The 15,181-nt window shown below is 36.7% G+C and overlaps 1 protein-coding gene across 1 annotated transcript in view; it reads left to right on the top strand.

The window, feature by feature from the left end:
* The window catches only part of MYOM1 (myomesin 1), a gene marked incomplete at its 5' end in the record, with an annotated part of 103,970 nt that overhangs the window by 64,786 nt on the left and 24,003 nt on the right, over positions 1–15,181 (top strand). The window contains 4 exons of the mRNA XM_011360499.1: positions 7,622–7,778; positions 9,342–9,448; positions 9,578–9,622; positions 14,732–14,868. Coding sequence (XP_011358801.1) covers positions 7,622–7,778; positions 9,342–9,448; positions 9,578–9,622; positions 14,732–14,868 — 446 coding nt within the window. The remainder of the gene's footprint in view (positions 1–7,621; positions 7,779–9,341; positions 9,449–9,577; positions 9,623–14,731; positions 14,869–15,181) is intronic.

Here is a 15,181-nt window from a genome sequence, read left to right as displayed (position 1 = left end):
ATATAATATTGGGTCATCTTCAAATAATGACAGTTTTACTTCTTCCTTCCCAATCTGATGCCTTTTATTTCTTTTTCTTATAAGATTACTGTGGCTAATATTTCCAATACTATGTTGAATAAAAGTGGTTGAAGTGGACATTCTTGTCTTGTTCCTGATCTTAAGGAAAACACTTTTAGCTTTTCCCAGTTGAGAATGATGTTAGCTGTGTGTTTGTAATATATGGCCTTTATTATGTTGAGGTATGTTCTCTCTAGTCCCACTTTGCTGAGAGTTTTTATCATAAATGGATGATGCTGGATTTTGTCAATTGCTTTTTCTGCATCTATTGATATGATCATGTTTTTTATATTTCAGTTCGTTCATGTGATGTATTACATTAATTGGTTTACAGATATTGAACCAACCTTGCATCCTAGGAATAAATCACACTTGATCATGGTGTGTAGTTTTTTCAATGTCTTGCTGAATTCAGTTTGCTAATATTTTGTTAAGGATTTTGCATCTATGTTCATCAGGGATATCATCCTAGAATTTTTTTAGTAATGGTTTTGTCTGGTTTTGGAATCAGAGTAATAATAGTCTCATAAATGACCTTTGGAGCCTTCCTCCTCTTGAATTCTGTGAAATAGTTTTAGAAAAATAGGTGTTACTTCTTCTTTTAATGTTTGATACAATTTACCTGTGAAACCATCCAGTCCAGGACTTTTGTTTGTTGGAAGTCTTTTGATTACTGATTCAATTTCATTAATAGTAATCAGTCAGTTCAGATTTTCTGACTTAGTCTTGGAAGATTGTATATTTCTAGGAATGTATCCATTTCTTTCAAATTGTCCAAATTGTTGGCATACAATTGCTTGTTGTGTGTTCTTATAATCTTTTGTATTTCTGTAGAATCAATTGTCACTTCTCTTTCATTTCTGTTTTTATTTATTTGGCTCTTCTTTTTTTCTTCATGAGTCTGGTTAAAGATTTATTAATTTTGTTTATCTTTAAAGAACCAGCTCTTGGTTTTCTTGATCTTTTGTAATGTTCATTTAGACTCTATTTGGTTTCTTTCCACTCTGATCTTTGTTATTTACTTTCTTCTAACTACTTTGGGCTTTGTTTGCTGTTCTTTTTCTAGTTCTTTTAAGTGTAAGGTTAAATTGTGTATTTGAGATTTTTCTTCTTTCTTGAGGTAGGCCTATATTGCTATGAATTTCTCTCTTAGGACTGCTTTCTCTATGTCCCATAGATTTTGAATTGTGTTTTCATTTTCATTTGTCTCAAGGTTTCTTTTGATTTCTTCCTTGATCTCATTGTTAACCCATTCATTGTTTCAAGGTGTATTATTTAGCTTTCATGTGTTTGTGTGTTTTTCAGTTTTTTTCTTGTAATTGATTTCTAGTTTCATATCATCATGGTGGTAGAAGACGCTTGATATGATTTCAGTCTTCTTAAATGTATTGAGACTTGTTTTGTGTCCTAACATGTGATCTATCTTGGAAAATGTTTCATATGTACTTAAGAAGAATATGTATTCTGCTACTTTCGGTGAAATGCTCTAAAAATATCAATTAATTTTTTTCTCATCTAATGTGTCATTTAAAGCAACTATTTACTTGTTGATTTTCTTTCTGGAAGATCTGTCCATTTTGTGTCAATGGGGTATTAAAGTTTCCTACTATAACTGTATTATTGTCGCTCTCTCCCCTTATGTCAGTCAATATTTGCTTTCTATATTTAGGTGCTCCTATGCTGGGTGCATAAATGATTACTAGCGTTCTGTCCTCTTGTTGGATTGACCCTTTATCATAATGTAATGTCCTTCTTTGTTTCTTATTATAGAGTTTGTTTTAAAGTCTATTTTGTCTGTCGTAAGTATTGCTACCCCAGCTTTTTTTTATTATTATTTCCATATCTTTGTCCATCCCTTTACTTTCAATCTGTGTGTGCCTTGATCTGAAGTGGGTCTCTTATAGGCAACATATGTAAAGGTCTTGTTTTCTTATTTATTAGCCACCTTACATCTTTTGATTGAAGCATTTAATGCATTTACATTTACATTAACTGTTGATAGACAGGTAGTTGGTGCCATTTTATTATTCATATTTTTTATCTTTTTTCCCCCTTCTTTTTATTAAAACAGTCTCTTTAACATTTCTTGTAATACTGGTTTGATGAACTCTTATAGCTTTGTCTTGTCTAGGCAGCTCTTTTTCTGTCCTTCTATTCTAAACGATAACTTTGCTAGGTAGAGTAATCTTAGTTGTAGGCCCTTGCTTTTCATTGCTTTATCTATTTCATGCCAGTCCCTTCTGGCCTGCAAAATTTCTACTGAGAAGGCAGTCTTATGGGAACTCCCTTGTAGGTAACTAACTGCTTTTTTCTTGCTTCTTGCAGGATCCTTTCTTTGTCTTTAACCTATGGTATTTGAATTATGATGTTTCTTGGTGTGGGTCTGTTTGGGTTCATCTTGTTTGGGCTTCTTGCACTTCATGGGCTTGTATGTCTATTTCCTTCTCCAAGTTAGGGACATTTTCCATCATTATTTCTTCAAATAGGTTTTCAATTCTTTGCTCTCTCTCTTCTCCTTCTGCTACCCCCATGATGTGAATGGTGTTATGTTTGATGTTGTCTCTGAGGTCCCTTAAACTTCTCTCATTTTGTGGGGGCAAGGGTTTTGTTTTCTTGTTGCTCTTCCTGCTGGGTGTGTTCTGCTACTTTATTTTCTAAGTCGTTAATTCAGTCCTCTGTTTCATCTAATCTACTATTGATTCCTTCTAGTGTGTTCTTCATTTTAGTTATTGTATTCTTCATTTCTGAGTGGGTTTTTTTATTTTGTGGTTTCTCTGTCCTTTTTTATGCTTACTATCTCTTTGTTGAAGTTCTCACTGAGATAATCTGTTCTGCCCTTAAGTTCATTGAGCATCTTTATAGCCAATGTTTTGAACTCTGTATCTGGTAAGTTCATTGCCTCCATTTCATTTAGTTTATTTTCTGGAGTTTTCTCCTGTTCTTTCATTTGGGACATGTTTCTTTGTTTTCTCATTTTGGCTGGCTCTCTATTTTTGTTTCTATGTTTAAGTAGATTCGCTATGTCTCCAAGTCTTGGCTGGATAGCCTTGTATAGTTGGTGCCCTGTGTGGCCCAGTGGCACAGTGTCCCTGATCACCAGCACTGGGTGCCCCAGGAGTGTCCCTTGTGTAAGCTGTATGTGCCTACCTATTGTAGTTAAGCCTTGATTGCTGTTTGCAGGTCAATGGTTTGAACCGACTCTTAGGCTTACTGGCTATGAGAACTGGCCTTGTGCACAGGGTACAAGCTACTGTGTGGTGGCTGACCCCATGGAGTGAGATTTACCCCAGCGGGCTAATGTGTCTGTTGAGACCACTCTTTGGGTATGCTGCTTATGGGGCTAATCAGATAGTGCTCTGTTATAGTCTAATGTCAGCCTCCAGTTGTGTAGGTTCTGGGAGGGGTTCCTATGTAGGCCAAGGTCAGCCACTGTCTGTGACTGGCCTGGGCTACTTGGTAGGACCTACAAAGCGATTCACAGTTGTTCATTGCCTGTGTGGACCTAGAAGCATGTGGGAGAGGCCATACTGTGAACTGGGGCTTACTACCATCAGTACCAGGCCTGGGACAGCTTAATAAAAGGCCAAGGGCACTCAAGGCCTGAGGCTGCCTATAAGACTCAGCAGCTGAAAGGGCCTCAGGTGATACCCAAGTTGGGGGAAGCAGGGTCTCAGGAAGTAACCAGGGTGGGATGAGTAAAGTTCACCAGGTTAATGCAGATTCGGATTTGGTGCCAGTCCTGAGCCTGTGGCCACTGGCAAAATTCTCAGATCACACTGAGGCCAGCCACTGCCCACCTCAGGCCTGTAGACTCCCAAGATTTGTTCAAGAAATGCTATAGCTCAGTTGTGGCTTGTTGCCTACCACCAGAATTGTCTCCAGAGGTTCACGAGCTGAGGCCTTTTGATTGCTGCTGAAAGAGCCTCCTGCCAAGAGGGCTGATTGGAGCTGTTTAGTCTGCCATGAATATTTTCCCAAAATTCACAAATCAAGTGAGGCAAAGTCCCAGAGAGTCACCAGGGTGGAGTGAATGGAGTTCACCAAGCTAATGCCCATTCAGATCAGCTGTGTGGGGGTGGGCTCAACACAGGCAAGATAGCACCCCATGTAGACTGCACAGGAGGAGGGCTCAACACAGGGGTAATGGTGACTATCCCTCCAGCCCTTGTCCTAGAGCCACATAACTCTGTTTTTTCCTATGTGTCTCTGATACCTCCTGAGCTGCTGTCCCTCTGCCGGAGCCCAGAGTGAGTGCTTCCAAGTGAATGAGTCTGTGCATGAGCCTTTTAAGATGACATCTGGGTTTCCAGCAGCCTTCTATCTCACCTGGATTCTAAAAAGCCCCACTGCTTTTTACAGCCAGATACTGTGGTGACTCCTCTTCCTGGCACTGGAACTCTGAGCTGGGGAACCTCAGTATAGGGCTGGGGCTTCTCATTCCTCCCAGGGGATTTCCGCAAATGTAATATCCCTCCTGATGCTCAACTGCCACATGCGGGTGAGCCCCTTTCACATCTCCACCCCTCCTACCAGTATAGATGTGGCCTCTTCTTTATATCCTTAGTTATAGAGTTATATTCAGCTAGTCTTCAGATGGTTCTCCAGGTTGATTGTTCTATAACTTATTTGTAATTTGAATGTGGTCATGGGAGGAGGCAAGAACCTACTTGGCCATGTTGTCCAGAACTCTCCAGTTTTTTAAACATTACACATACACTCATGCATGCATGTGCCAAGGAGAAGGACAAATGATTAAAGCTTATAAAACTGTTCTATTAATGCTGATATAAAAGACTAAATTATATGAGAAAGAATTCTCAGATTATGAAATGTATGGGAAGATGAATAGTTTACTGTGATTTTATTTCAGCATTTACATTTTATCTTTTTATTATTGTGATTTTGGAGGGGAGAGAAAAGTGAGATAGAATTAATCTCCCAATAGTTTATTTTACCCCTGGGCTATACCTTACCCATTCACATAATAGGAGTAGTGGCAAGCCTGGAGGGACCTTAAAATGCCATTCCACACAATATCCTTCTGTGTCCATATTAAGGATTTGTTTAGAGTTGAGGCAACTGACAAGGGAAAACTCTTCTTAAATCCTTTCAGACCAAAGTAATCTCTTTCATTTTCTATGGCTTAATCTCCTGTGCTCTTAACTGAATTCTTCATGTTCTTGAGCAGATTCAAAGATAGTTTTGAGAAAATCTAAGTCCTGTCAAATTTTGGTCTACTTTTCTATCTCAACCCTGTGGAAAAGTGGGATGGCCTTTCATCTAAATGAGAATATCCATAACTTTTTGAAAAGTGAAAATCTAATTAAATACTCATCTTAATAAGTATTTGATTTTTAAAACTGAAGTGTTAAGTATAACTTTAATTCTTTTTTTACTTTATTTAAGTAAATCAACCAATAATACCCATCATAACCACAATTGTGTGTGTATAACTGAAGAAATGTTCATGTCTCTCTTCCTTCTCAATATAGATATTATCTACAATGTACTGATTTGACATGAGTAATCAAGAAAAGCTTCAAAGATGAGGAAAATTCTCTTACATACTAGTTGACATTACATCTAATCTCTACTTTTTGTCTCTCTAGGCAATTACTAAATATCAAATTATACATTTTAATCTAAGACTTTTAAAAAGAACCACATTTTTTTTCTAAAAGTGTAAATTATTACATTTCTTAAATTAGAAAAAATGCTGTAAGATAATGATATGACTCACAGGTTAAGGTAGAAACGTACATATTGCCTGGAATTTTAAAACAACATCTTATGTTTTACTTCATATTTTCACAAAAGATTTCCAAGTACTTTACAAGAATTAATTTTCCAGAATAATTCAATGAGATAGCTCTATATTCTTTTTGTAACTGAGGCATTAGAAACAGCAACTAAGCAGAGTTTTCCCTGCACGGGTTTGGGACCAAATCTAGCCTTTTAGAAACCTACACAAATTATTGTGTTAAATTATTGTTCTGTTTAACCTCAGAATTTACTGCTAAAGCATCAATACTTTAAATTTTCCTTTTAAGACTCTGATGAAAATTCTCATAAAATAGATTACACACCACAGTATATACTTTTCAGCCTTCTCTGATGCAGTGTGCTTAACCTTATTTACCTTTTCCTGCTTGACTCAGAGTCATAAGCATCAACCTTATTTATTGTACAGTATTACAATACAGTAATGTCTCATGGGAAGAGGAGCCATATGTTCCTCTATAAAATAATGTCTCTGGGTCTGCTTTTTAGTTTTCTGCCTTCTCCCCTGCTGTCATTTTTCTTATTCTTGGTGTGCCTGCTAGTAGTAGCTTCTTACTTCCCTCTCTTTTTAGAGTTTAATCTACTGAGAGAAACCAACCAAATAGGATCATCTAAAATTAAATATAAATAGATTCCAAATGATGGTCTATGGAATCCTCCAGTGAGTGTCACTGCTCATTGTTTGGGCACTCATGTTCTTTTGGTCTTCCCCTGAGTGAAGTTTTGCAATTTTCTCCCCTGATAAGTTTTATTGGACAGTAGGCCAGGATACTGGCTTCTTACAATACAATCTAGAGAGAAAAACTTTAATCCCTTGGCAAATATCTATTGGAAAATTTTCATGCTTTTAAAAAAGTTAATCTGTACCTTTTTGAGATGAAATATAATTTTCCTAATATATGAAAGTTTATATTGGTAATTCAATGCATGTCAGTTGGAGAAGAGCATTTTATCTTTCAGACTGAATTTTAGTATAGATATAAACATTTTACATGATGTACAAACTTTCTTTGAATTGCTACATTAGAAGCAAGTGCCATTTATTATAATGCCCCAAAATAAAAGAACTCAAAACATTAACAAAATTGTTTTCTTTTAAAATCTAAACACAATCTGCTTTAAACACTTGAATCTCTTGAAATTCATTTTCATTTAAATTTCCACGCAGTTCAAGAACAGTCATTTTTAGGATTCCGTTGTTCTAATCTAGAGGGACATCTTTAGATTGATTTACAGTTGTTTGGTCAGCAGAACAAGTTTTCATATATTTCTCCATTCTTAAATGATTTACAAATTTGAACATGTGAATATAAGCAATTCTTATCACCTCTATTTTCTCCCCTTCAGTTTCCCTTTGGTTTCTTTATCTCTTACCTATATTTTACTGATGACTAGTTGGATATGTGTGTTCTTAAAGCAAAGTCATGAATTAGGTCCTTTCCTTTCGCCTAAGACAGACTTTTTCCCCTTTTTTATGATCAGCCTATGCCCATAACTGAGCCTTCAGTCACATCAACCAATTTTTATTCAGCCCTGGCCAAATAATACTTTCCGTGATGTTGGCCCTGCCTAAGAAACATGGCACACTTATGTAATTCCATGTTACAGTATAAAAGTTGAATTATAGAGCAGGATTGTCAGTCATAGTGAGCAGCTTGGGTTTTTCCCTTACACAAGCTCAAGGCCCTGCTTTAAGGCCAAAGTAAAGGACCTCAAAACAAGAAATTCTTACTTGGTTGATTTTTACCAGAAAATATCAGTGCCTTTTTTTTACTTCTAGGAACTAAAGAGGTTGTTGTAAATGTGGATGATGATGGAATCATTTCCTTGAACTTTGAATGTGATCAGATGGCTCCAAATTCTGAGTTCACCTGGTCCAAAGATTATGTATCCACTGAGGACTCTCCACGTTTAGAAGTTGAAAGCAAAGGCAACAAGTACGGACTATTTCAATAATAATCATTGGTTTTCTTTTTAGGATGGGAGTATGAAGTTAGCTTTTTGCTTTCCATTTGAAATACTTGATATAAGGGGATGAATCATCAATATTTTATATCTGGTAATGTAAAAAGTAAAAACCAGTATAAATCTTAAAAAGTAATAATTCTTATAAAGTATTTTTTACATTATTCCATTTAAAGTGCTATCTCACTTGTGATGTTAGAAAAGCTTTGATTAACATAAAAGTAAGCTTTAAAAATGATTCTCATTATTCTACAAAACTTCAAAATCTTAAAGTAATGGTGAAGATGCCTATGGGAAGAGAGCAAGGAAGAACTTGCTACTTGCTGGTTAAACTTATGGTAAATTAAATGGGTTAGGTATAATCTGTTCTGCCTTTTTTCATCACCACTTATGAGTAACACAGTAAAGCAGTAGAAAGAACTCTATATGGGAAGCACAAGATAGAGGAGTTCCAGCCCCAGGTCTACCAGAAGCTGGCTGTGTGATCTGGGGCAGTTTTTAACTTCCATGAACCTTGGATTTCTTTTTCTGAAAAATGGGAAATAGTGAAGGGGAATAATTTTATGATCTATCACTTACTTTGAGTCCCAAGATTCTGAGTTTTCTTTTTACTTTGCCTTACTTATCAAGTTTTAGATCTTTACAGTACCAACCATATTGGATTGTCTTCGTTAAAGCAAAATATTCTTAAGTATTATTTCTACTACAAAGAAGCCCAATATATATTAACAATAAAAGATAGAAATAGTAATTTTGTTGGAGAATGCAAGGAAATGCTGAATATAATTAAGAGACATTTTGCTGTCACTATGCTGTAAAGTCCTTGAAGTAAAACATAAATTGGTCAAAGAAAAGACAATCAAGCTATAAATTTTTGTTCCAGCTTTGTGCACTTGACTAACATTTAAATATTTGGCTGGTCTTAGACACTGATAAGCAACCAAAGCTAGAAAACACAGTGAACTAGACCATCGACTGATTAATTTACTCATTTTATAAATATTTATTATGCACATATTATGTGCCAAGAAGGCACCGAATGTTGGATACAACAGTAAACAAAACAGATCTCATCCCTAAAGGTACATAGTGCCTTTGTCTTAAAGACAATGATATAGGCAATACCAACACAGTTTGATAACCTTGAAAAGAGAATTGCAGGGGATAACATAAGAAAGACGCTGGAATTACCAACAGCAGATTCTGCTGTATAATGAAAAAATTTTTCAGACTCCCTAGCAAGGGCTCATCAGTTAAATATATCTTTATTTGGGATATGTATTGATATGCAACATCCCTTTGGAATGAGAGACTTGTACCAGCTCCCCTCTTCTATCACCATCACCCTGCAGGAAGAGGTCAGGACAAACTTCCCAGAAATAGCAAGTATGAGTAGGCTTTAGGTCAGCAAGAGAGATAGGAACAAGTGCTCCAAATGATGGGAGTAACATGTGCAAATACCTAGAGGCAGTGCAGGACACAGGTCCACAGATTCCACATAGCCTCATTTCTTATAAAAATATTCTGTTTTGAAGGACGAAAATGACCTTCAAAGACCTTGGGATGGACGACTTGGGCATTTACTCCTGCGATGTAACAGACACTGATGGAATAGCATCAAGCTACTTGATAGATGAGGAAGGTAAGTTTAAAATCAATTCATTCACATGTCTTATTCCTAAGCTGCTTTGATTTTTCAATGATTCTCTAAGATCAAGTGACTATTATTTCAGTAATTTAAGGATTAATTGTTCTCTTTTTCTCCCTACAGAGTTGAAACGTTTACTTGCTCTCAGCCAAGAACACAAGTTCCCAAGTAAGTGTCCATGATCTTTTACAGAGTTTAGCAATCCTACTGTGTGGCAACTTCTGGAACAGGGCAGATGACAATTCTGACAAGATTAAGAGAAAAGGATATTGAGAACATATAATGGAACATACATTGGTAGCTACAGATGTACTTTCTAGAAATGCTGCCTTTATCTTTGCCATTGTTCTCAAGACATAACAAAGAAACTAACATAGGAACTATATCTCATGCTCTGTTTCATAGAGAAGGGACAGATTACATTGGTGTAACAGCTGAGTAATTAAGTTTTGTCTACATGTTTGGAATCGTGCATACATATACATCTTCTGGTACATTGATTCCTATGTGTTTTAGGCAAACTAATCTCTTCCTAAGCAATTTAACGTTAGCACTTAATAGAAGAATCATACTTCTAAATAGACATTACCTGCCATTTTAAACTCCTGGAAAATAAGGTAAAGATTCATTGGTCAGAAAAAGAATTTCTCTGAACTATCTACAAACCCTCCAATAAAGCACTTTCCACTAAAAGATTAAAATTCACAATTGACACATAAAAGAAAAGAAAGAAGTTTGTTGACAGTTGGAAAGTTCCACTGGCTTGATAAGATCTCTTGTCACTGGTATCTATTGGCCAAAGTAGTGGATTACCCAGAATGTTATGTCCTAGAGTTTGAAAAAACAAATAGAAAGTGGTAGCATGAACTCATTCTTTTAAATGAAGAATTTTTTTGCTCATTAATCCCTAAAATATAACTTCTTCACTAATACAGGAGTTTCAATAACTCATGAAACTGTGCCCTGACCCCAGACTATAGGCAAAACTGTATGTTCGTATGTGTGCATTTTCCTAGGGAGAGAGTCTATAGCTTTCCCAAAATACTAAATAGAGCCTGTGATTTAACAATAAACAAACACTGCTCTAAAACCAATTACCTGACCTCTCTTCCATTCCCAGGGAATGCTTGTCTGATCGTGAGACTGTTGATGACTCTTGGCTTCAGCTGTAATATTCTCAAAACCAACTTTGTTTAGCAAAGCAGCACAAGAGGGTTCCTATGGGTGTGAATGTAGGATGCAGAGTTTCTGAATTCTGGGGGAGAACTATTTCTCATCTCTATGATTATTCACCATAAAACTGGAAAAGTAATACCATGAGTGGTGTCTTAACAGTTATGCATATATTCTAAATTGTATGGAAGGCAGAGGTTTGGCCTGGACTTCCTGTGTTCTATAGTTTGGAAATACTCTGTGAATCTGGGCACATCATTTCAATTTCCCTGTGCCTTGGGGTTTTTTTTTAGAAATGGCTGTTGTAATATTTAATAGCACCTGCCATATAGAGATGCTATGAGAAATCATCAGTGTGGTATTGGTTTATCTTTGAATGCTTCAGAAAAAAATATAAATGTTAATTGAAACAGCAGTGATCATAGAAGAGCTTGCAGAAGAGCTGTCTGCAAACTGCACAGGATGTTCTCCCTTTATGTTCCCAGACCTGTGAAGTAGGGCATGGAGGAGAGGGTCACTGTGTTGAACACAGCCAGAGCCCAAATAGACAGGCAGGCCCCATTAATGTCTGCACTGTCTACTCTCAAACATTGATAGATGGAAAAAAAACAGCAGCATCCACCAATCTAGTCAGTCAGGCAGTAAATATTGACAACGTGTCTAGGCAATAGCTAATCCAAATAACATTCACATTTAGCTTAAAGAATGGAGATGAGAGAAAATGGGATGTTACTGTTGAATTGGAGGTGCCTGAGCCTCCTTGAAATTCAATTATCATATAGACTCAGAGATAATAATTGCCTGATATCACTGTCATTTACGCTGAAATAATTTATTTTGAAGAAGCATAAGCACTCTATTGATTCTAGGAGAGAAGGTAGCAGAAAACTCAGGCACACCCTTTTAATAGAGACTTGGTGTGACATTTGGGTAGATACAGGGAACTTGAGAATGTGTTAAAAACTCTGACATGCAAGTATCAAATCCAACCCAAAGGAGTTTACATTATCACACTGAAGCAGCATTTTAAATATTACAGCTCTAGCACTTTTCTTTTCCCCACTGCTATTAGATCAGCCAGGTCACTACATGAATATTTGCAGAGATATGATGGTAGGGTCAAAGCAGCATATCTAATTTCTCAATTTATGCCCACTTCCTCTTAGTAAAGGTTGACATGTAAGTTGTTTCCTTGAGGTTTTGTAAGGTTTAAATCATCTCATTTCTTACAGATTGTAGTAAAGAGTATGGTGTTCCTTTATCCTTGGCACAGTAAATTCTCCTATTTTAAGCTGTTTTCAAAAATATTTTGAAAACCAGTAAACATATGCCTTAGAACTACAAATAAAGGATATTTTTTATAGCAAATTAACTGCCAGAGAAAAGAGCCCAAGGAAATTTAGGACTGAGAAGAAAAATAAAATAAAATATATAAAGCTAAAAATAGAAAACAACCTAGTCTGTCTTGCCAGTATTGATAGCAAAGCGCAGTATATAGAGGTAGCTTATTTGAATATATTTAATATTCTCTCAAGATCTAAGTCTTTGGGGATGAGGGGAATGGTAGGAGGTATACTTTGGTATTGTCAACATCCTACATAATACCTCTTCATTTTTAGACATTGGTTATTATCCCACTTGTATACATATACTCTATGTGTGCAGATACAATAAGCACATATATATATAAATTATATCAATTTTGTATGTCTCCTTTAGGTGTCAATATAGTATATTTTATAAGTGGTAATTGTAGGGTGTGGTTGGAGCAACTGGAGGAAGAAAGAGGTACCAAAATATTAATAGCCGAATTTATAAAGCACTTATTATATGCCAGGCTATTTATAGGGCGCTGAAATGGAATCATCATTTAAATATCCACAATGACCTTAAAAGGGTTCGTACTATGGTGATTTAGTTTTAAAGATGAAGAACATGAGGCCTAGAGAGGTTAAGTACCTAAACCAGGTGTGCACAGCTGAGCCAACACTAACCAGGACATGGGTTGTATCTGTGTGTACACCTGCTGTTCGCCACCAGGCCCTCTGTGGTGATTCCCAGTCGCTGGTATTCTCCAGACAATGTCCCTATTACTCAGAGAGGACAGTGAACGTTAAGGGAGCTGGAAGCTTCCAGGAAGACATGCCCCTCCCCTCTACCAGCATTCCATGCCTCTTAGATAACCACATCACTCAGGTATTAGATTCCCTGGAATGAGGTCTTCAGATTTTTCCAGAAGAGCTTCTTCTTTCCGCTCCCCACCGAGACTTGTAGAAAACAGGAGCATCCTGTAGAGAAAAAACTTAGCCTCCGCCCTCACCACCCTGGGATCTGTCCACGACCTGCTTTACTTAGATGTGCTCACACTGGAAAACCACTAGCGTTCTTCAAAGTGTGCAGCCGGGACCAAAAAGAACACAGAATAGAGGGAATAACCCTGGTCTCAGCTCTACTACCCAGATTTGTTACTAACCTTTCCTGGGGCTCAGTTTTGTTATCAGTAAAATAAGGGGAGGAAGAAAATTAACCCTTTTGAGCACTGGTCATTATCACATAGTGTCTTAGTGTATTCTGGTACTATACCCATTCCTGTTGATGGCCTTGTGAAGCAGATAATATCCATATTAGCAGCTGAGGAGCACATTTCTGGAGGAGATAACTGTCTAAGACCATGGTGTGTCATCAGAGCCCATCTTCTGTTCATCATGGAACACCTCTCAGTAGATGATATCTGAGCCTCCTTTTAGCTCTGCATTGGAATATCACCATAACTGAATTTTACAGTGAATATCGATTACTGCAAATGAAAGTCATCCCTTAAAACTTGAAAAGGGTAATTTTAGGATAATCACAAAGAACCATTTGTGTGCATTTGGTACAAGTTTGGGAAACTTATAATTTAAAATGTAGCATTTGCTAAAATTATGAGATAAGTTTCAAAACACTTTAGAGAAAGCAATGGGTGATGATTTCCCCTAAAGATAGTGCAGGACTACTAAACTTTGAGAAACAACCATGCTTTTCCACAAAGTATGCCCTGGACCACCTTTAATACTGAACCACTGTTGGAGGAACCTTTGTGGAGAACATTTCAAGTTACAAGAAATTTAGGGGGGAACAAAAATTTAGAAAACTATTTTGAGAAACGTCAGCCAACTTTTAAAATTTTAGCTTAAGTGATACAGGTGTAAATCAGAGATACCGTGTAGTTCCTTCACTTTCTTTGTGAGACAAGCCATGGTATATTTTAATATAGCTTCTTAATCATGACTCACTTATTTGCCTCTGAAAAATTTTGCTTGGTCTGAGAACTTAAATGAACTGGTATACCATTGGGCCGGATAAGGTTTAAATGACAAGTGAGTTCATCTTATATATATAGTCAAAAATAATTTTTTCAAAATTCATTTTTTAAAACATTTTAAAGAACCTCCAAAGTGAGTTAAGTGGCTGGGAAAAGTTAAATTTAACTTCTTTCCAAATATCTTGAGTAATTAAGATCATAAAATGTCGGTACCAGAAAATATTGTGGTCAATTAGGACATTCAATTCAATTCCATTAATTTATAAATTAGTTAAATGAGACCCAGATATGAGAAGTAATCTGCCTAATATTGCACAGTTTGCTAGTAGCCGATGTTGGACTAGGCTGCAGCTCTCCTGATGCCAGTCCAAGACGCTTTTCATCACACTTTGCTATTGTCCCTAAAAAAACCTAACCAAAGCCATGGTAGAGTCACAGAGATTAGCTGAGGGACCCCTGAAGGTAAGTTTATCTTCTTCATCTTCACAGTCAAGAGACATCTATGACTCTGAAAAGGTGACTGACTTGTCCAAAGTGACCGTCAGAGTTAGAACCCAGGTCTTCAGTCCTTCAATAGCATGCTTTCCTTACAACACTCACTGTGCCTCCAGGCTTTGCAAGAAGCACGGTGCTACATAGTCATTTCCACTGAGTGTTTTTTCACTTGTCAAAAAGATCTGAATCGAGACAATTGGTTATCAATATACAATTGGCCCTTGAACAATGTGGGGGTTAGGTGTGCTGAGCCCTACATAATCAAAAATCCACATATAAATTTTGACTTTTTTTATTTTTCATAGCTGTCCCAGTTAAATCAGAGTTGGCAGTTGAAATTTTAGAGAAAGGCCAGGTCCGGTTTTGGATGCAAGCTGAGAAGCTATCTGGTAATGCCAAAGTCAACTACATATTTAACGACAAGGAAATTTTTGAAGGGCCGGTAAGTTTCCCATTTTTTTAGATTTCTAAACATATCATTACAGAATGTGCTGGGGAAGCTTATTAGAATGTAGATAAGTTGTTATAAAAATCACTGGACATGGAATAGGGGAATTTAAAGTTCATGTATAAAACATGTAGAGAAAAATATAGATTGATTGTTTAATACTATCCAAACTGGGACAACAATTTTTTTAGGACAATAGTCATAAACCAAGACTGTCCCAGGCTAATCGGGAAGTATGGTCACCCATGAAAATAGAGCTGCTCCCTTGAGAAGGCAAAGGAGCCGACACCCTGACCTGAACTCATAC

The sequence above is a fragment of the Pteropus vampyrus genome, unplaced genomic scaffold, assembly GCF_000151845.1.
Source record: "Pteropus vampyrus isolate Shadow unplaced genomic scaffold, Pvam_2.0 Scaffold55, whole genome shotgun sequence".
NCBI classification, from domain to species: Eukaryota; Metazoa; Chordata; class Mammalia; order Chiroptera; family Pteropodidae; genus Pteropus; species Pteropus vampyrus.
Note: the sequence above shows the minus strand (reverse complement) of the source record. Positions and strands in the feature narration are given on the sequence as shown.